This window comes from Haliotis rufescens, unplaced genomic scaffold (assembly GCF_023055435.1).
Source record: "Haliotis rufescens isolate VD_foot unplaced genomic scaffold, xgHalRufe1.0.p SCAF_10, whole genome shotgun sequence".
In the NCBI taxonomy this organism is placed as follows: domain Eukaryota; kingdom Metazoa; phylum Mollusca; class Gastropoda; order Lepetellida; family Haliotidae; genus Haliotis; species Haliotis rufescens.
In genome coordinates, this window is record NW_025963780.1 from 2392892 (window position 1) to 2416861 (window position 23970).

The 23970-nt window shown below is 40.9% G+C and overlaps 1 protein-coding gene across 1 annotated transcript in view; it reads left to right on the top strand.

The window, feature by feature from the left end:
- Positions 1–23970, top strand: part of LOC124145461 — a 60081-nt gene that overhangs the window by 33859 nt on the left and 2252 nt on the right. The window contains exons 2-6 of the mRNA XM_046515227.2: positions 4011–4241; positions 12508–12867; positions 15012–15188; positions 21867–21947; positions 23075–23147. Coding sequence (XP_046371183.2) covers positions 4011–4241; positions 12508–12867; positions 15012–15188; positions 21867–21947; positions 23075–23147 — 922 coding nt within the window. The remainder of the gene's footprint in view (positions 1–4010; positions 4242–12507; positions 12868–15011; positions 15189–21866; positions 21948–23074; positions 23148–23970) is intronic.

Consider the following 23970-nt stretch of genomic DNA (forward strand, 5'->3'; position numbering starts at 1 on the left):
GTTTGACCGCACAGAGCAGGGATATGGTTATAACTGCTGCAGCTTACCCCGGGATGTTAAAAAAAGGCAGATGCTAAGCAAGCACACGCTGTGAGTGAATGATAACACTCAATATATTCAACATATACGGCTGTGAAGTACATACAATGATTATATATACATATTTCTGTTTATTAAACAACACATCGGTTCATCCATAGATATGATGTCTCTTTGCTTCTCTCAATGTTTTGGATATATTTTGTAAAACGTGTTTAACTTATGCATTTGACTAACATCTAGGCTCTGAAATGAACATATCTTACAGAAATAAAACCGTTGTTAAATTATCTTAATAAAAATATTAAAAAGGAGACTGTTAATTTTCAGATACTGCAGTAATCTAGACCAAATGTTATAGACTTTTATGGACTGTATTGGATATATTTGTATCAGGGTCTGTATGACAGACGATTTATGCATGTGTTGGTTCGCTATTACCGTCAAAGCAGTCAAGACATGATGGTTTGGTTTGGTTTATTTGTTGTTTAACGCCGCACTCAGCAATATTCCAGCTATATGACGGCGGGCTGTGTAAATAATCGAGTCTGGACCAGACAATCCAGTGATTGATATCATGAGCATCGATCCACGCAATTGGGATACGATGACATGCATCAACCAAGTCAGCGAGCCTGACCACCCGATCCCGTTAGTCGCCTCTTACGACAAGCAAAGTCGCCTTTTACGGCAAGCATGGGTTGATGAAGACCTATTCTACCCCGGATCTTCACGGGTCAAAGACAATGGAACAGATAACATTATAGATGGCCATAACGTGACGAGAGATGCAACAGTAGGTGAGTGTGGTTATAGCAGCAAGTAGGAGACAAACATGTTGTCTTTTCAATATAGAAAACACATAAAATTAAGATCCGGGGTAGAATAGATCTTCAGCAACCCATGCCTGCCGTAAAAGGTGACTAGGCTTGTCGTAAGAGGCGAGTCAAAAGACGCTTCTAATAGGAGAGACACGCTGATTGTACGAGTGTATGGTAAGTTCCCGTGTGTGTGCTATAACCCTTTTTAACTAGATTCCAAACGTCAAATAATGAAGGATTTAGTGCAATGTTTCACCGCTGCCTACAGAAGAATTCAAAACAAACCTCCCACAATCTTCATTTACCACCGAAAATAAACGCGCGTGTTACCACACCAGTGCCGTTTGGCTCATGCAGCCTCTTCACCTTCTCCTAATGATGTAATTAACAGGATGTAGAATAACACGCGTGTCGCTCAGGAAACGCACGCGGGTATCTGTAAGATCAGACGCGAGTATTACCGAAGCCTGGTGACTGTGTGTTTACGCTGACCTTTACGATAAGAACTGATAACGAGGCTCTCGAGGGAAGAGAGGAACGGAATAAACAGGGCTTCGGGCGGAACTTCGCATCATTCGTACACTGGCTCTTATGTCATACGCCGATCCAAGACTTGAATATGAGACGGCATATCTATGTAAACATGATTAGCTAACATGTTCGTGCTTGCTGAGACTTGGTGGCTGCTTCGCTAATGATATTTACAAGTTACGTTTGAAACGGAGATGCACGTGGCCCGAATAGTGCGCATGCGCACTCCGGTATACCCTCGGGACCGTTTCTATTGCAATCTACAGATGTGTGACAGATGGTCGAGTGTCTGCGAGATTATTATTGGAGAAGGTCCGTTTTCTCAATATTTTTTTGCCCTTTGTCCCATGTAGTGAGTCGGGTTTAACGCCGCTTTGAACAGTATTCCAGTTGTATCACGGCGTGTCGGCTGGGTGTGGGGAAAGGTTCTACGCGATGAGTGACATAGATGTTTACTCAGGTGTGAGTGAGTGAGTGAATATGGTTTTACGCCGCTTTTAGCAATATTCCAGCAATATCACGGCGGGGGACACCAGAAATGGGCTTCACACATTGTACCAATGTCGGGAATCGAACCCGGGTCTTCGGCGTGACGAGCGAACGCTTTAACCACAAGGCTACCCGACCGCCCCTTACTCAGGTGTGACGCTAACAGATCAAATATCATAATCGGGGCGAAGATGGGATTCGAACACACTGCTGTAATCCCAACACGGATGTTTAAAACCAAAATGACGGTATGGTTCGTGCAGACCGTGTACAGAAATACAGTTCAATACAGGTTTAGAAATACAGTTCAATACAGTATTAGAAATACAGTTCAAAGCGGCGTTAAACCCAATTCACCCACTCACATCTCTTGATGGGTCGGTCATGCCACACTTAAAATATTATGCACCTGATATATCTTCAGTAGACCCGTGAAGATCCGGGCTAGAATAGGTCTTCAGCAATACCTTTGATATTTTCATCTCTATCCGCATATGACCCCAACGGATATCGTTTTTATCCGTTGGTTTTAACCTGCCGAGAAACCTACCCATTATATGATAAATAATGTTATCCGTTCCATTATGTCTTTGACCCGTGAAGATCCGGGGTAGAATAGGTCTTCATCAACCCATGCTTGCCGTAAAAGGCGACCATGCTTGTCGAAAGAGGCGACTAACGGGATCGGGTGGTCAGACTCGCTGACTTGGTTGATGCATGTCATTGTATCCCAATTACGTTGATCGATGCTCATGATGTCAATTACTGGATTGTCTGGCCCAGACTTGATTATTTACTGACCGCCGTCATATAGGTGGAATATTTCTGAGCGCGGCGTTAAACAACAAACAAACAAATACACCAGCATGAAATCACAAAATAGTTTGGCGTGTGTTAACAATACCTTCAAGTGGAACCTGATTTACCAGATGGAGGGTTTGCATTGAGGACATCGTGTCCGTATCTCTCGCCTAAAAAAATGTAACCCAACTGATCCTATCAAGAATGAAAGAAATAATCGAATCCCCGTTATGGTTTTTTGAGTTGATGTGGTTATATACATGTACTTTACTGGTGTTTTTTAATATATTCAGGCTGCGTTTCGCCAAACCCAGCAGTAACGCATTAGCTGAATTAACGATTATGATCTGGAACACAAGCTCGAGAAAGTAGTTTTTCAAACGTAACATGTCTTATGCGAATTGTTAATCTATGTGACAATATTAAATTAAAATTAGACTTTAAAATGTCATTTTTAACTTGTGTCCCGAAATAAATTGTGGTACACCACCATCGGATGTTATATTATAATTACTTATAGTCAAATCACATACTAGTATTACAATGTGCATTAGTCAGTGGACATCAGGTCGAGATCTAAGTGGTAAATGTCCCCAACATTACATCTTTCCGAGGCAAGGGAGTTAACTGACTCTGAAAGTCCAATTTCCACCCTTGCCGAACTGGACTGGAACATCTGGGCTCGATCGTAGCGCCACCAGTGGCTATCACGAGTTTTGTCCCTTCACTTACCCTCCTAATAGGCCTATTGACCAATCAGATTCCACCTCTCATGTCACTTGCTTCAAACAAAATGGCGGCGCCCAGTGAAGACGATCTGATCGATGATCAGGATAAAGATTGTTATAAAACGGGTCTCACCTCGCGAAGTGCGTCAAATTACGTGAGCATCTTCATAAAAGACATGAAAAGATTTGGAAAATATATGTCAACGCCCAGTTGACGGAACAAACTTGTTGCAAATCCTGCATTCGACCGAAATCGGCACGATGAGATCCATGTTGTTAACGAACCGGATGTTGATTTCGTTGCGCGATTTCGATTGGACTATGCATAGACTCGTTAGTCCAGCCAAAATGTAACTCCATAACTTCAGCCTAGTTCGGCAAGAGTGGAAAGTAGGCTTTTTATAGTTAGTTAATTCCCTTGCCTCGGGAAGATGCCAACATTATAACTGATCCAATGCCTCAACAAAACTATCAGGACCATATCTAGTGTCTCCTACGGTGATATTGTTGGACTCGAGGCGTACCATCTAACTCATTCACTCCCTCCATCACTCCTTCATCACTCCTCCCACTCACTCACTCACGAACCTGTTTGTTTCAGGAGAAGCCTGTGAATGGTTGGTATGCAACATCCGCCCACAAGACGAATCCTTCGCTTGTGACAATAACTCCTTGATATTCGTGGAAAGCGTCACAAACTTCAGGGGCACCCCGAACGAAGCGGCATATCAGAATATCCGACAGATGTGCATGGGGGTGAGGTCATGTGACCCGTCTAGGCTGTGCAGGAGACGGACCGACCCCCTCCGTGTCCGATACGTGTGTGTTTCTGGTGAGTGAGGGTCGGTGCAAAAGATACATGTCTCCGAAACAGACTTATGAGGTTGAAAAATAATACAGTAAACTACGGCTATAACGAACACGCTTATAACGAACTGACGGATATAACGAACTGTATATTTTGGTCCCGCCCATGTGTTGAATATTCGTTGTATATAACGCTAATAACGAACTACGGTTATTACGAACTAAAATAAGGTGTCCCTTTGAGTTCGTTATCACCGTAGTTTACTGTAATTCCACGAAGTATCCCTCGAGAATTGGGGAGTCCCACGTTTATTAATTTAGCCTTAAGCTGAGTAAAGGAAACTGGAGATGTGAATGAGTGAGTAAGAGTTGGGTTTAACGCCGCTTTTAACAGTATTCCAGTTATATCACGGCGTATCAGCTTAATGTGGGAGGAAAACCCGAAGTGATGCAGGTCTCAGACGTTTACCACTTCGGTGAAACCCACGAGCACGGGTATGGTGCTGACAAACCTAGAAACATAATTGGGTCGAACCGGGATTCGAACCCAAAATCATAGTTTTCTGGCGTGCCCAAGGGACGTAACTCTGCACAGCGAATCGCGGCGCCTTAGACGACTGGGCCACCGTGCGCCCAGGAGCTGAAGGGCACAAGTAGAGGCTACACGCAATTTTCATCATAAAGAAGGACCTTTACAAACGGACAAATTCTCAGACAGGGTCGCAAAAAGCACATTCATGCATTTGAAGAGTATCTATTCAATCACTTTATTTCCAATACATTTATGCCACAGGCCTTTGAGTACAAAAGTTGAGTTCGGACAAGTTTTAAACATTCAGTTTCGCATTTCTTACTTCATTTGCATAATATAGATATTTGCTAGATTTGTAATAACATATGTATCTGGTGATGACAAAAGCATATCAAATTTATGAACGTTAGGATGACAATGGAACTTTTCTTTGAGATATAGTTGCCGTAACTTGACATACGTTGGACAAATAAGCAGAAAGTGGTACTCGGTTTTAACACAGTCTAATTTACAAAGAACACGTCCCATTTTAATTCTGGAAACCCAAAAGTCCAGAAACTCTACGCTCTTTGCCCAGTCTCGGTTAAAGGTATTTACAAAATTAAACATGCCGTTTTCATGGGAACATACCAAGGAAGACAAAATGAAAAAAAAAATGTTTAAAAACTCAATATTTAGACTATGTCGCCCATGGGCCTGCCCATGGGCGAAGTGTGGCCCATGGGCCTGCCCATGGGCGAAGTCTGGCCCATGGGTAGGCCCATGGGCAGGCCCATGGGCAAGAATATGTTCCTTTACTTAAAACTCATGTTTTTGTTTCGCAAATACATTTAATGTATTCATTCAAGTATCGTGACAAAAAATTTAACTCATTTTAACTTAATTCAACTATTTTATAGCGATATTGGAATATTTCGCCCATGGGCGAGAAAAAGGTTTGGCCCATGGGCGAGAATATGTTCCTTTACTTAAAACTCGTGATTTTGTTTCGCAAATACATTAAATGTATTTATTGAAGTATCATGACACAAAATTTAACTCATTTTAACTTAATTCAACAATTTTATAGCGATATTGAAATATTTCGCCCATGGGCGAGAAAAAGGTTTGGCCCATGGGTAGGCCCATGGGTAGGCCCATGGGCAGGCCCATGGGCGAGAATATGTTCCTTTACTTAAAACTCATGTTTCTGTTTCGCAAATACATTTAATGTATTTATTGAAGTATTACGACACAAAATTTAACTCATTTTAACTTAATTCAACGATTTTATAGCGATATTGAAATATTTCGCCCATGGGCGAGAAAAAGGTTTGGCCCATGGGCAGGCCCATGGGCGAGAATATGTTCCTTTACTTAAAACTCATGATTTTGTTTCGCAAATACATTAAATGTATTTATTGAAGTATCATGACACAAAATTTAACTCATTTTAACTTAATTCAACTATTTTATAGCGATATTGAAATATTTCGCCCATGGGCGAGAAAAAGGTTTGGCCCATGGGTAGGCCCATGGGCAGGCCCATGGGCGAGAATATGTTCCTTTACTTAAAACTCATGTTTTTGTTTCGCAAATACATTTAATGTATTCATTCAAGTACCATGACACAAAATTTAACTCATTTTAACTTAATTCAACGATTTTATAGCGATATTGAAATATTTCGCCCATGGGCGAGAAAAGGTTTGGCCCATGGGCAGGCCCATGGGCGAGAACATTTTCCTTTACTCAAAACTCATGTTTTTGTAGCGATCTTTAATGAACCCGGCCTTACCTCTCAAAACGTTTTGACAGTTTATCATACGAATTCATGTGCGTGTACTCCAATTCATTGGAGTTATTTTCCACAACATTAAATTTTAGTTAGTTTCTATTTCATTTCCCGTTTTTTATGTCCCGTTGATACATCACACTGGGCAATTACGTGACACTAGGTATGCAATATACAGGTACGTGTGCGCGTATTTTATTGAAAAAAACTATTCGTCTTTTATTGCATAACCTTTGGCTGAATATCTTACATTCTAACGAAATCTCGAAATAATTATTTAATTACAAGCAGTGTCGAACTGACCAGTAGGAATTATGTTTCAATGCGATTGAGGAAAACGTGAGTGAATATTGTGACACTAAAGCAACTTTTAACTGCATTGTCACTTTTGGTATGAAAATGGTAACAGTTCAGAAAAAACAACAGCCTTCTTATGATAGTTCTCATTAGTACGTTGTATCTAATTACAGTGTCGGCCTTATTTACAGGTGATTCTACAATACCTGCTCTCGGTCAATTACGATCTACCACACCACACGTGAATAAACAGTTCTGCAGGTGTTGCTGTGGGCAAATACCTAGCCTGAAAATGTTTATTTTTTTTAGGATACATGTTTTACAAATGTTCGTTGATATGTGGATATATTAAGCACAAAGACAAAAAAAATGTTTATGAAAGATGAATTAGTGCCTTGATATATTCATCGAGATGTGTATCATCGTTTAATGGGGTCATTCAATAAACGTATGTTTGGAGGAGATATCAAAGGAGCCGCCCAATATACACAGTGTCGTCCGGTGAACTACCAACCCACCCTGTCCATTAGAGTTATGTAATCGGTACACAAATATATTTGATGCGGTGTCAGTGCGGAAGGAGTTTGAATTACGTCCGCCACTTGCCACAGAAATCCTCAAAGTATAGAAACAATAAACAAGGTCAATCCGTACTAATTACCAATAGGGAAAATGGTGAAAACAAATTGAAATAGATTTTAATAAAACATTATTGTACTAAATAACTCGCAAAAGCGGTGCCTAAAATTGTTTGACCGTGTTATGTGTGTTGTAAACTGACGAATAGCAAGTAATTGTCATGCTGTACGCATGGTTCCATATACAAATTCAGTTATGCAACCGGTATGAAACTGAGAACTGAGATACCAAGTACAACCTGCATTCACACACGGAAGCAATATACTTGTGTGTATGCCCCCTCCTCTACAAAATGTATCACTAAAGTATTTGCATTGTAATAAATATAGTAATGATAAAACTTGGTAATTTGGTAGGTCTCCTACAGATATGATTTTCAGTTTTTTTTACACCTTTGATTGATACGGATTACGTACCTGTAGTCTAGTCACTGTCTCTAATGTATCTGCTTGTTAGAAATTTCAAATGTCTTGTTGTAGCACTGTTCCTAAAATACGGTAGTTTCTTTTATCGGGTATAAATAGTTGATTCGTCTTGTCACGCAGTCATTTTTACTTGATCGAATGATTTCCACAAAAAAATTACGGCAGAGAGTTTTGTATTTTATTATATTTTTAGAAGATTTTAGAAGATGCTTACATCACTGTATCTCAGAACGTAAAACTGATAACATTCAAACATGTAATTAGTACACAGTTAATTGTTACATATAATTTCCTGCATATTCCTTTTTGAACAAAAAGCCTACATGTATACTGATATCGGTGTCCACTGTTAAAAGGGTATTAGTGCAGTCAGCCATGGTAAATGGAGAGACAATAATAAGGTGATTAATTATAGTCTGTTGCAGAATATGCGGTATAAGTGTAGTCATTGATACATATACACATTACACATATACAGATGAAATACACGATATGATGCAGTGCAAGAACAAATTAAGATACGGTTTCTATTAAAAATAATTATACGATTTTGGATTTAATTAGCATGTTTAAATTTTCAGGCCAACACGGCTGAGATACAGCATCGGCATACTCAACTGGAGTTGTTTTCTGCCGGTCGTAAGTTCATTGTTTGACTGAGCACACTCGTGTCGGGGTTGCGATATTTTCTTCTCTTTGTTGGCAGCCTGCCACCGGTCTGAATTTTGAGAAAGGTCTCAGCATGGGACTGTTAATTACTTCTTAATGATGTCTACAAGCTTACAAACTTGTAGATGTTGGGTGCGGTTAGGACCAAACTTTTTCAGCTCAGATTGTTAGTGGTCCTGGAACCCATAGTGTCAAACAGGTTCTGCACAAAACGTCCATCAGATTCTACTGTTCAGCAACATTGTCACTGAATTTCAGAACTCTGGCATGATATAATAATCAAGGATTTCGAAGGTGAACGAGGGGAAAGGCAGACGCACGTGGATTTACCCTCAGGTTATTATTGTCTGGAGTTCACATTTTGGGGCATTTCATATACTAATTGAACAGAGTTCACCTGCACATGTCCACTTTAGTGATACAGACTGTAACCAAAAATGCAATGAGCCGTAGCTCTTAATCCCTTATAACAACGGTAACAACAACCAGGGTGAGGACACAGTAAGGTTAAACCGTGTCCAACGGACAAACTGAGGTGGCTATCTCCCATCAAGTCAGCTCTGTTTTTAAGCGCATAGTTATGTTTTTACATATTGAAATAAAAGGAATTTAAAAAATTATATTTAACAAACCTACACATTACCAAATACAAAACTTTATAACCCTTTCTAGACTTCGTTCCAATTAACCTGGATCATTCAACTCGCTCGCGAAGGTCGTATGCGACTTTAAAGTGAATACGTCTACAGTGTACAAGTAACTTTTAACTGTATCATATATACTCACGACAAGCAATTATTTTCGTTCCTAATTCGAATGAGCACATTCTGAGGCTAAATCCGCAAAAGGACAGATAAAATATTTCTTTGTACAATGCAAACGATACAAACGTAGCGGCTGATAATAGAGACAATGATTTAATAATCTGCAATATATCAAGTGTTCTCGTTCAATCTATTGTACATATTGAAGTGATTGTAAAGTTTCAAGGAGTACTAAAATGTTGTGGTATTATGAATGTATTTACAATATGAATAGCGAAAAACAGTCACCATATCGGATGTACATGTATAACTTGTCTTCCAACACCACGCTTGTGCCGAGGCCCATGGTCATAAAACTAATCGGTCCCATAAAAGGAGCAAATAGTTTCGCAGATACTTCTTGCTATGGTTCACTCACAATTGTCAGACGACCTAATCATCAGTCAGACCAGTCAAGTGTGACCAGCGTACCTGTCTGGTTTTGGCTCCTAATTACTGAACTGCCTAATACTGTCATACTGTGGGCAGAGTAAGCGGCCTCGTTGAGTGATACAGACTAACCAGATTATGATTGTGTTTGTAAGTTGTGTTTAATCTGTGTCGGGTTGCAGTTGTTTTATTAGTCAAGACTAGGGGTAGTTTTTTCAATGAAACCTTTTAGCCGTTGAGTTTGTTTTGCATTCATTTCATTAAATACATTGTTAGGTAGAATAATAACACGTTATATGGATTAAACATCTCCCTAATCTGAGTATAATCTCACATGTACTCTAAGTACCGTACTATATTACTTTGCGGAGTCACTGAGTATATTTTTTTAGTTGGCATTGTATGCTGTCTGATGACTTTATACAAATCCCTGCATTCAATAGACCCGTGAAGATCTTCAACAAACCATTCTTGGCGTAAAAGGGCGACAGCGCTTGTCGTAAGAAGCGACTACCGGGATCGGGTGGTCAGGCTCGCTGACTTGGTTGATGCATGTCATCGTATCCCAATTGCGTGGATCGATGCACATGATGTCAATCACTGGATTGTCTGGTCCAGACCGTTAATACGCCAGTTGTGACAGGGATGATGGTATGGTAGATGTAGCAGACATATTGACAGCCGTTGTTACGAGAGTCACTAGGTTATTAGTACGGCATTGGCCTTGTTGATTGGTACTATACTTTCTGTGGCCACTGGCGGACGTAATTCAAACTCCTTCCACGCTGACATCGCACCAAATATATTTGTGTACCGATTACATAACTCTTACTGACAGGGTAGGGTGGTAGTTCACGCGAAACGGACGACACTGTGTATATTGAGCGGCTCCTTTGATATCGCCTCACAACATACTTTTAATGAATGACCAATTAAACGATGATACACATCAGGATCGCGGAGAAAATACAAGCTTCGTTCGCGTTGAATATATATATCAAGGCACAAATTCATCTTTCATAAACTTTTTATGTCTTGGTGCTTAATATATCCACATATCAACGAAAATATGTAATACGTGTATCCACAAAAATATACATGTACAGGCTAGGTATTTGCCCACAGCAACACCTGCATAACTGTTTATTCACGCGTGGTGTGGCAGATTGTAATTGACCGAGAGCAAGTATTGTAGAATCACCTGTAAATAAGGCCGACACTGTAATTAGACACAACGTACTAATGAGAATATGAGAATTATCATAAGAAGGCTGTTACGTTTTTCTTAACTATTACCATTTTCATACCAAAAGTGACAATGCAGTTAAAAGTTGCTTTAGTGTCACAATATTCACTCACGTTTTCCTCAATCGCATTGAAACATAATTCCTACTGGTCAGTTCGACACTGCTTGTAATTAAATAATTATTTCGAAATCGAAGAATGTAAGATATTCAGCCAAAGGTTATGCAATAAAAGACGAATAGTTTTTTTCATTAAAATACGCGCACGCGTACCTGTATATTGCATACCTAGTGTCACGTAATTGCCCAGTGTGATGTATCAACGGGACATAAAAAACGGGAAATGAAATAGAAACTAACTAAAATTTAATGTTGTGGAAAACAACTCCAATGAATTGGAGTACACGCACATGAATTCGTATGATAAACTGTCAAAACGTTTTGAGAGGTAAGGCCGGGTTCATTAAAGATCGCTACAAAAACATGAGTTTTGAGTAAAGGAACATGTTCTCGCCCATGGGCCTGCCCATGGGCCAAACCTTTTTCTCGCCCATGGGCGAAATATTTCAATATCGCTATAAAATCGTTGAATTAAGTTAAAATGAGTTAAATTTTGTGTCATGATACTTCAATAAATACATTTAATGTATTTGCGAAACAAAATCATGAGTTTTAAGTAAAGGAACATATTCTCGCCCATGGGCCTGCCCATGGGCCTACCCATGGGCCAGACTTCGCCCATGGGCAGGCCCATGGGCCACACTTCGCCCATGGGCAGGCCCATGGGCGACATAGTCTAAATATTGAGTTTTTAAACAATTTTTTTTTCATTTTTTCTTCTATGGTATGTTCCCATGAAAACGGCATGTTTAATTTTGTAAATACCTTTAACCGATACTGGGCAAAGAGCGTAGAGTTTCTGGACTTTTGGGTTTCCAGAATTAAAATGGGACGTGTTAAAGTTTTTCATTTTCTTAAATTTCTTGGAATTTTATAATGACGTCCATTCTCAATTTCCAAAGAATGACAAATCAGTCTGAATGTCGTGAGGGTTGTTTTCATATTTTGCGAATTTAAGAATGACAAATAAGGTTCACATTTAACACAAGTTTTAAAACAAACATATAATGACATTTTTTGCATAATATGACATTTTTGGAGTATCTATTTTGCACTGCCGTAAATGAAAAGCTACCGTTTAAATCAAAGATACGCATGTTATATTCAGAAAACACTGAACAAATGTGTCAAATACACTAAAGATGAGGTAGTAAGCGTCCATATGCTTGTCCTAAGAGACTTCAATGATGCATGTCATCGTATTTCAATTGCGTGGACCGATGCTCATGATATCAATCACTGGATTGTGTGGTCAAGACTCGATTATTTACAGGCCACCGTCATAAAGCTCGAATATTGCTAAGTGCGGCTTTAAACAACAAAAAATCAATAATTCAACAGTAAATGATATAATTGTTATTGTGTTTATTGCATTGTGTTTTATAATACTCATTTCAGCTTCGTCAATGAGCAACGAATGTGGTTGGCATGTAGAAACAATATGGCGGCGCGAGGGACACATCCAGACGCCATATTACCCAGCGGCCTTCCGGTCTCAGAGTTGTCTGTGGAGGATCACCGCTCCGGAAGATAGGTTTGTCCATCTGTCCATCCATGACGTGTCTTCGGAACATTCATCCGGGACCTGCTACAGCAGCTTAAACATCACCTACCAGGCGTGTGAAACTGGGGATGTCGTATCTGTGCTTTCCTGCGAGAGTACTGCAAAAAACGAGCTTATAGCCTGCGGTAGCGTCAGCGTGGAGTTAATAGCGACTCGGCCTGGGAGTAATGTGCGATTCTGGTTGTCTTACACAGGTAAGTGAACGCCTGGGTTCGACCCCCACCACACAACCCCACCACCCCATCCCACATCCCCCCACCTCTAATCCCCCAATCCCCACCCCACATGGGTAAACTGTGCGATACTATGGTAGTGTCCAATTAGTGATATTCCTGAAATATTGCTAAAATGAGCGTTAACGAATTTTAACTCACTCAGTATATTCTAATTGCGAAATGTTATTCCGCTGAATTAAAACTAAAGTGTTCACTACACAACAATAGTTATTACTGTTCAAGACCAATGAGACAAGTTTAATTAACACAGCTTATCTATTTAATTTGTTCCATCTTACCATGATTTTGTCACACACAAAAAAACAAGATTTTTATAATTATGTCCCACGGTTATGAGTCTTTGACGTAAAATTAAATTAAAATTAAAATAAACCCATAAACATTATCAATAGCAATGTTACATCCGACATACAGGATATGTCGTTGCGCTCGTATATAGATCTACACTACCGGGCAAAAGAAAGTATAAACTTGAAAACTTTGATTTAACCAAATATACAAACGTTATCAATACGGTACTAGTCTGAAACAGTCGCCGAAACACTGCAAACCTAAAGTAAAAAACCAGAACAATGATTCATTATCATAGAATAACCATTTCTTTTTTCGCCACCGTCGAACAGGACAGTGTACTTTCTTTTTCATGCCAGTATAATCCCTTTCAACTTGCTGGCTGGAAAGTCCATTCATGGTGTGCGCGTGGTGTATAAATCCACAAACTAGTCAATCCTTCAACCGTATCAGTGTAGCCTGCTGTTCCATCCGGATGCCCTACCGGACTGGTCATAATTATGAAGCGGTTCCGCCTTTTGACAGTAACGCTGAAGTATCATTTCCCCTTTAAGGCGTCCATTGTAGCTGTAATGAAAGCTTTCTGAGAGACAAAAAAATGTTTTACCCTGTAGTCTTTTAATCAAAACAAACAGCATGCCCCTCCAACCCTTTATTTTGTGAAAATCGAGGGCCGAAATATGTTACGAAAATAAGAAAAATCGTTCATATGTTGGGTATTCTGTTGTGTGTGCAAAATAGTTGTTTGTTTTCTCCCAATTTCATTTTAACCAGATCTTAGTTCTTGCTACCGCTACGCACAGATCTGAGGACATCCCAATACGAGTCGTCAGAACGACCTTTCATCAGACCACTCAAAGCGTTGCTAACTTGAACAAGATTTCTTTTTCAAATCATGTAACCTCGAAAAGGTTAACACGTGTGTTCCGAACGACAGAATCCGTCACAACCATCTTCCTATCTCTTGCTTTAATGGGATAAACATTTGAAGTACACCCTTGACACCCAATCGCGGCCATCTGTTAGACGTTCCTGGATTTTCTTTTATTCAGTTTTCAAATTTTGAATCAAGAACTTTGACAAAATATATTCCACAGCGTTATCTGGAATGGAACTCGGCTGTTTGAAACTAGTGTAGCTCAATAAAGCTGCTTTCTGATTTGCTAATGCCTGACCACCCGATCCCGTTAGTCGCCTCTTACGACAAGCACAGTCGCCTTTTACGGCAAGCATGGGTTGCTGAAGACCTATTCTACCCCGGATCTTCACGGGTCTCTCAAATAATTATAAGAGCCCAAATTCCTCTCGCTGACAAACAAAGCTATGAAAGGGCATGGGTCCAGGGTACTTATCCAAATGGAATAGAAATATAATACCCTAGATAATCGGGGATGGTACATAATTTCATATGGTTAACTGACCTTCACCTAACTAACCAAAAGCTACTTTCAATCAGATCTACCAAATTTCTATAACGAAAATTATTCCTTGAATTTGAATCGTGACCTGTAGATAAAATTTCTACGATAAATCTTGAAATGGAAATTCCCTAAATCGAAGTAACACGTGTACTTGCAGCGTATCAAAGTCCATACCAATATGTTGATACGTGACCGAGTTTCACCGTACGTGTTGCTTATCCAATCCATATGTATGACCAAATTGCAGCACTACCGAGCCCTGAATCTGCATACATTTAACCGCATTACTTCCTGCTAAATGTATCAACAACAACCGCAGCACCTCCTTAGAATGACAGACACTGATACATTCTTCTAACATCCTCAACGTCATTTCCGTTTCCGGTCCAGTGACGTCTTCACCGGAAGCTGCAGTTCGGCCCCCGTTACTTCAGTTTGCTGGGCCGTGTACGCAAGGCCGGAGAACCTCAAGCCGTGCGTTATCATCGGAGGTTTTACCACTACCGTTTCTACGGCCGCTGTATCCAACAGCTACTGCAGCAATGGCATCGTCAACAACGACTCCGGGTGAGTAGATTTTAATATTTCATTGCAGGCTCGTTCCATGTTTGTTTTACTCTAACACTGCGATATTGATGGACCTGGTTTCATTTGGAGTGGTATTACATCTGGATTTCAGATTGAATACCGCAAACGCATCGCGGGTATTTGACACACTGTATTGGCTCAAAGCAAACACAGTATGGCGACATGTTGTCACATTGTGCCTGTGTCAAGTTAGTTAAATAATTTTAACAAATACACATTCCATATTCGACAACCGAGTGTTGAGACATGCTTGCTATTCATATGCTTGTTCGTTTCAGTGATTATAAGCCTCAGCTCAATCAGGGGCTGATTGTTTGTTTAAATAGTTCCCATATTGCATCTGTATGGCTGTGATTCCTATTCCAAGGTCAAGTACCTAACCTATAACGTTTGAGTCTGAGCACGACTTTCATAACTTTCCAGATTGAACAAACACGGATTCCGTTAAAATATACCGTTATAGCACTGCGATATCCACTGATATGCACGAATGACTGGCTCGCTGTCATGTATATGAATGGATGGTACTGAAAGCTTTAACTGTATATTTTAACGGATTCTGTTTTTGTTCTACTTGCGTTTTTTATTTGTCCTGTAATGAGACAGCAGTTTTATGAACGGGAAGAAATTCCGACAGCGCTCGCCTCATATTCACTTACACACTTAATCTATCTATTACTAAAATATTTAGGTCAACGCGAACTTATCCCGAACAATAAATAGCTACATAATTACTTCTTGTAGAAATTATTGCATTGCACTATTAGTGCAGACAGACGCGGTGAACGACTCAGAGCGACCACGCCGACAGCTTGTCATTGCTATGGCGGTGAGAGCTTTGTGATGCACTCAAAATCCTCTGGCTTCAGCCAATGTCTAAAATCTGTCAGTTTGTAAATGACTGGACTTTTCAGTAACTTTGTTCAAAGTCTGATTCACTAAATAAAAGCGACTCACTTTCCACAATCATAAGAAATCCCTGTTAAGAGCAGGGTCCAATGCGCAATTCCGACTATATCACGAGTTTGTGTTTATAGATCACTGTCATCACGATGAAGTCAGTTTCCAAATTGATTAAAAAATCAGTCATTTTACAAATAGTGATTTTTTGACAGATCGCCTCAAATTAATTTAACTGTTCTGATGAAAGAATCTTGTGAGAGGTAAGAAAACAATAGAACCGTTTATACTTGATTAGTTATAACAGCACATCATTAGCCATTGAGAGAATCGGCTTTTTTATCACTTATAGATATATTCTCAGTTATAATCATTACAGTGAGTTAGTGAGTATGGTTTTACGTCGCTTTTAGAAATATTCCAGAATATCACGGAGGGGGACACTATAAATGGGCTTCACACATTGTACCCATGTCGGGAATCGAACCCGGGTCCTCGGCGTGACGAGCGAACGCTTTAACCACTAGGCTATCCGACCGCCCCTATAATGATTACACAATTTGATGGCTGAGAAGGTAAAAACGTAACCTCGTTAATCCGGATGGTTCTGTTCTTATTCAAATCGCCCTGATTAATACATGTCCGGATGAAAGAGTCATAGATGCGGAGTATTACCTTTAAATGTTCTTGGACGCTCCCAACAAAATTCCACGAATGATGATGTTTCCGGTTTAGCGGCGACCGAAGAAACCAGATCTCACGGTATAACATTATCTACTTAACATGTCTTTATTATACTACCTTATCTCTATATCTCCATCCTCCTACGTATATTTTGGTCCATGAGTTGTATGATGCGACAGTAGGGGACCCTCAGATCGTTTCGTTGTTTGTACAGAGGCGTTAATTGTCCGGCTCGGCGCCAAAGGTGGTTTGCAATGAGAGATGGCGCGTCCCTGTTGCAGACCTGTGTCGGAAGGGAATGTTAATGTAAGGAGACTGTTGGTTATGTAGAATGTAAGGAGACTGTTGGTTATGTAGTCCTTGATACTATGTTAATTGTGTTATTGTGAAGTACAAGTTGAAGTTGGATCGCGACATTTCTAATACATATCCCTAGTACCGCATGCAACTATATATACATCATACACTGGTCAAACCATATACATCAAACAGAATTCAAACCAAATACATCAAACACTGATCAAATCCAAATCCAAATACATCAAACACAGGTCAAACCACATACATCATACACTGGTCAAACCACATACATCAGACACTGGTCAAACCACATACATCAGACACTGGTCAAACCACATACATCAGACACTGGTCAAACCACATACATCAGACACTGGTCAAACCAAGTACATCAGACACTGGTCAAACCACATACATCAGACACTGGTCAAACCACATACATCAGACACTGGTCAAACCACATACATCAGACACTGGTCAAACCACATACATCAGACACTGGTCAAACCAAGTACATCAGACACTGGTCAAACCACATACATCAGACACTGGTCAAACCACATACATCAGACACTGGTCAAACCAAGTACATCAGACACTGGTCAAACCACATACATCAGACACTGGTCAAACCACATACATCAGACACTGGTCAAACCACATACATCAGACACTGGTCAAACCAAGTACATCAGACACCGGTCAAACCACATACATCAGACACTGGTCAAACCACATACATCAGACACTGGTCAAACCACATACATCATACACTGGTCAAACCACATACATCAGACACTGGTCAAACCACATACATCAGACACTGGTCAAACCACATACATCAGACACTGGTCAAACCACATACATCAGACACTGGTCAAACCACATACATCAGACACTGGTCAAACCAAGTACATCAGACACTGGTCAAACCACATACATCAGACACTGGTCAAACCACATACATCAGACACTGGTCAAACCACATACATCAGACACTGGTCAAACCAAGTACATCAGACACTGGTCAAACCACATACATCAGACACTGGTCAAACCACATACATCAGACACTGGTCAAACCACATACATCATACACTGGTCAAACCACATACATCAAACAATGAGGAATCACAGCAGTGTCTCAATGGCAACATCAGTCAGTATTGAGGAATCACAGCAGAGTCTCCATGGCGACATCAGCCAGTATTGGGGAATCACAGCAGTGTCTCCATGGCGACATCAGCGAGTATTGGGGAATCACAGCAGTGTCTCCATGGCGACATCAGCCAGTATACTGGAATCGCAGCAGTGTCTCCATGGCGACATCAGCCAGTATTGGGGAATCACAGCAGTGTCTCCATGGCGACATCAGCCAGTATTGGGAATCGCAGCAGCGTCTCCATGGCGACATCAGCAAGTTCTGAGAGATCAAAGCTGTCCGCGAAGTATAAAGGCAGGGCGGGAAAAATTCGGAATTGCCAGCAGTCTGAACTTGACCACACAGAAGGAAATGAGCTACAAAATCATCACTGGAAAGATCTCCAGGAGATTAATCCAAATAATGTGTGTCCCATTGTGTTCACATCTTCATAAGCCCAAAACTTGGCTCAGAAAATGTCGATTATAATATCAACCGCCTCAAACAATACCAGTTTATATTTTGATACAGCAAAAGTTAAAACCGGAGAGCTGTGCCATTCTTGCGATTATTCTTGTATTAAGCATTTAGCTCGATTAGGGCTCCAGCCGTATGAAATGTATTACGGCACATGTGTTGTGAAAACCGAAGTAAACACGACATATGTCCGACTCCTCACAGCAACAGGTGCGTTTGATGTGGTAAACAGCCCAAAAGTGAGCCCACCTTCCCTAAACATCACATGTGTTTACCCATCTTTTGTTTATCTGAATGAAAAAAACAGACTTTTCCAGAAACACTTCAACGTACAGAGAGAATGATATCACATAGATTAGCATGATCGGGGCTCCATCGTCTTACATGTCAGCCCTTATCGTGTATATTTATTGGATTCATTCGATATCGTGACGTATACGAGAAGTGAGATAGTGCGCAGGAAGATATCGGACAGGTTTCATTGAGTCAATTCGTTCCCTGAGGTAATGGATGATAACGACGGAACGCTTTCAGATAAAGTTAATGGCTGTTTTTGTTCTTTTTTTAGACAGGAAATAAACTAAAGATTCAGTGTTACCTCCAAGCAATTGTATGTGCTCATGTGTTTTGTATTAGGTGAAATGGGGTTTAACGTCGCGTCCAAGATTATTGCACTTATATAGCGACGTGCATGTACGTGTGTGTGTTTGTGTGGCTGCTTGTACTAGTCCGGATTCATGCCGATTTATAGTGCTAGCTCACTGAGATACCATGTCGCAGTTTAACATGAATACCCCACTCAGACACATTATACTGACTCCGAGCCGACCAGTCCTTGTTTAAGCCCCTAAATGCCGGGCGCCAGACAGGGTAACAACAAGTACCATCTTTTAACGTCTTTTGGTATGACGCGGCCGGAGATCGAGCCCCGGACCTTCCGCTCTCCGGACGGACGCTCTACCACTAGACCACGGAGGCGGTCCTGTTTTGTATTAACTCACCTGGGTACCAAGTGTGCTCGTCACGCCGAAGACCCCGGTTCGATTCCCCCTATTGGTAAAAAATATGAAGCCATTTTCTGGTGTCCCCCGCAGTGATATTGCTGGAATATTGCTGAAAGCGGCGAAAAACCATACCCACTCACTATTAACTCACCTGGCTGATCGCCCGATTATGTTCTAATCAGGTGAGCTTACGTCGTGGCGTGTTTGTTCACGGTCCGTCTTCAACATCTTTTCGGGGGCACAGCTGGCCCAGTCATCTAAGGCGGTGCGATTCGCTGTTCAGAGTTGCGTCCCTCGGGCACGCCAGAAACCTATGCTTGTGGGTTCGAATCCCGGTACGCCCCGCTTATGTTTCTAGGTTTGTCAGCACCATACCCGTGCTCGTGGGTTTCACCGAAGTGGTAAACGTCTGAGACCTGCATCACTTCGAGATTTCCTCCCACATTAAACTGACACGCCGCGATATAACTGGAATACTGTTAAAAGCGGCGTTAAACCCAACTCACTAACACTCACTCAACATCTTTTCAGAAGCCACTGGCTCAACGAAACTGACAGTTCTCATAATTTGTTCCCACCAACATAACATACGAGCTTGTTCAAGAGGTTAAGACCCGATTTTCAGCATGGGGTTGTCAGCCATACACTGAAAACCTACTGACGTGTTTTTGTCAGCCATTTGTGTTCAGAACGTAACGAAAATCGGCACATATATAATTAGTAGTGTTCCGTTAACGCGACCTTGTTTTGACCTTTAGACCTTGACCTTGACCTACATTCTGACATAACGCACTTCTTTGGACTGTGTACAGCATCTCCACAAGACCAATGAATCAGAATCCGATTTTCAGACTGTTTTTCGTTTCCGGGGCTGAAGTCCATGTCTTGGTGAAACTTGTTATACAGATGAGCCTAGTGGTAATCTGGTGACTTTTGATAATTTGGGCTGAAAAATACTGAACAGCATTATTTTTTTCTCTTTACTGAACTGAATGTTTCTAATGGCAGTGAACCAAAAGTGGGGTATAGTAGCCAAACTTGATTTCCGAATTGCACCAGACGGGGGGATTAGTCATCTCCTGACGACTGTTATTCCAAATGGAATGAAATTTGGAACATGTAGTTATTTAGTAATACGATATTTTAAATTTTGACCTTAATTTGACCTTTATTTGACCTTTACACTTTGACCTCGCTCTTAAATTCTCTCAAAATGAATTTCTCACACTGTAAACATCATCTCATCCGAAACTACCAGCAATGAGGGGGAGCACGGTCGGTGCCCTTGCCTACTCCTTGCCCAGATGTCCTACCCCTAAATTGCACATGACTTTATCTATGAGTTTGTCCAATGGTAAACGGGGGCACGGGTGGCCCAGTCGTCTAAGGCGCCGCGATTCGCTGTCCCTTGGGCACGCCAGAAACCTATGATTATGGGTTCGAATACTGGTTCGCCCCGACTATGTTTCTAGATTTGTCAGCACCATACCCGTGCTCGTCGGTTTCACCGAAGTGGTAAACGTCTAAGACCTGCATCACTTCGGGCTTTCCTCCCACATTAAGCAGACACGCCTTGATATAACTGGAATACTGTTAAAAGCGGCGTTAAACCCAACTCACTCACTCACTTACTCCAACAGTAAACGTCTCAGTGAACTTTAGATGACATAATTTTGTTACGTCCGATTTGGAATCCTGAGTTTTATTACTTTAACTCATTAAACTTTATTAATCCACACCCGGTAATCCAGACTGGGCAAACACTTCGTTTTCCTGAACCTCCAGAGCACGGATCTCTTCAATCCGAATCCTGTATTCATCACAGCCGTTTACACGTTCCATTCGTGCACGTGGCAAGTGTACACACATGTGACATGCCAAAAGTTCCCAAGGAGGAAGTCTGAAGCCCAAGAGTTCAAATTCAAGTACCAGGACTTGTAAGTCAAGTGATTGCTAACTTTGAACTTTCCACCACGTGGAAGTACAGTCTAGAACTGAAAGCATGCATTCTTGCCGGCAGTTGGCCCAGCCAACACATGGCAGGTTTCAGATCGGAGGTCAAACTGCAGCTCAAACTGCTCCTTTCATCCTCAGTCTTACTGCTTTAATCTTCCCTTCACGTTTTTAAAAATATGGAATTGTTATTTGTAGACTGGTACACCTCGGCTCTGAATACCGCCATTGCGAGCACGGAAGCGCCATCTAGCGAGCGAGAGAAGATCAGCATCACAGGTAAGTTTGTGTTTGTTTGTTTAACGCCGCACTCAGCAATATTCCAGCTATATGACGGCGGTCTGTAAATAATCGAGTCTGGACCAGACAATCCAGTGATTGACACCATGAGCATCGATCCATGCAATTGAGATACGATGACATGCATCAACCAAGTCAGCGAGCCTGACCACCCGATCCCGTTCGTCGCCTCTAACGATCAGCCTAGTCGCCTTTTACGGCAAGCATGGGTTGCTGAAGACCTTTTCTACCCCGGATCATCACGGGTCTGGTTTACTTTTAAGGTGTGATAGTGAGGCTTGGTAATAGTTATTAAACGCTGAAACAAAAGTGAAACTGGCAAGAAGGCCTGCTAACGGTTACGATTCTATTGTAAGTTTCTAAACGTTGACCAAATGTAGCTCACCTTATTCCCGAGGCTGTGTACGTATTCATATTTAGTCTATTTTTCAATCCAGTTGTCTGTCCCGGATTATTTACAGGCAAATATATACATATATATCCACGTTGTGTCAACATTTCTATTATATTCTGTTCTTCACTCACGTTGTGTCAATATTTCTATTTTATTCTGTTCTTCTATCAATGCTGTGCCAATAGGTATATCCATTCTGCCCTTCTTCCCTCGTTGTGTCAATATTTCTTTACCATTCAATCCCTCTATCAATGTTGTGCCAATATTGTTTACAATTCTGTCCTTCTATCCACGATATGTCAATATTTCTGTTCACTTTTGGCCTTCTCAACACCTCGTGTCAATATTTCTGTCCTGTCCTCGTTGTGTCAGTAATTCTACTCCATACTATCTTCCATCAATGTTGTGTCAATATTGTTTATCCTTCTATCCAAGATATGTCAATATTTCTGCCCTGTCCTCGTTGTGTCAGTAATTCTATTCCATACTATCTTCCATCAATGTTGTATCAATATTTATATCCTTCTATCCAAGATATGTCAATATTTCTATCCTTTTATTCAAGATATGTCAATATTTCTGTCCTTCTATTCATGTTATGTCAATATTTCTATCCTTCTATCCAAGATATGTCAATATTTCTATCCTTCTATCCAAGATATGTCAATATTTCTATCCTTCTATTCATGCTATGTCAATATTTCGTTTTCAGTTGTGATTATCGTGGTATCGACAATCGGAGCTGTCCTGCTTGTCGCCATCATCCTCACAGTAATTTTCCTGAAGTAAGTCCTTGTGTATCTCATCTATGCGCCCTAACACTATATTCACTCACCCTATAGACGCGGCACATAACAATCCAGGTTAGGGGACAACTTGGTGTACCAGAATGTACCTCCATCCCGTCATGGGATACATTCGCCACCACTCGCGTCTTTCCGTAACCTGCAATTCGGTACGTCCAGGATTGCATTCGTGACCAACTCGTGTTATTCCGGAACAAGCCGAATAGCGACTCGTGCCCCTCTCATGGCCATTTTTGCGACCGGGTTCCGTCTTAGCGCAAAGGGGAATACCTAAAACAATTGTCAACTCGTTGCGTAATGGTTCACATATATATCCCCATATATTATATTATATATATTTCAGATGCAATTTAAAGCATATCTGGACATGCGGAATTATACAGTATGATTGAACACATTTAACTGTGTCTTGGGTATATTTTTAGATGCAAGACATTTGTAAAATCAAAAATTATTTCTGAGGGATTCTTTGACGAAGAACTTGAAATCATAGGCGCATTCTGACTGGTTTGTCGTATTTTCGCACACAACATCCATCGATAGGGGGGACGAGTCTTCTTGCAGGTTACGGAAAATGGCGAGTGGTGACGAATGTCCAGGATTGATACGAGTGGCCTCTTCGGCTAATTCCGGCTATATCCGGACACCGAAGTTTGGCCCTCTCGCGGTAGTCTAAAATAATGTACACATTAGATTTAAATACAATTTTTTTGCAAGGTACTTTGTTTTGTTAATTTTATTTGAGTTTTCCCTGGTATGAGGGAAGAATATTCCAAAATATTTCATCCGTTGCCTTCGTGTG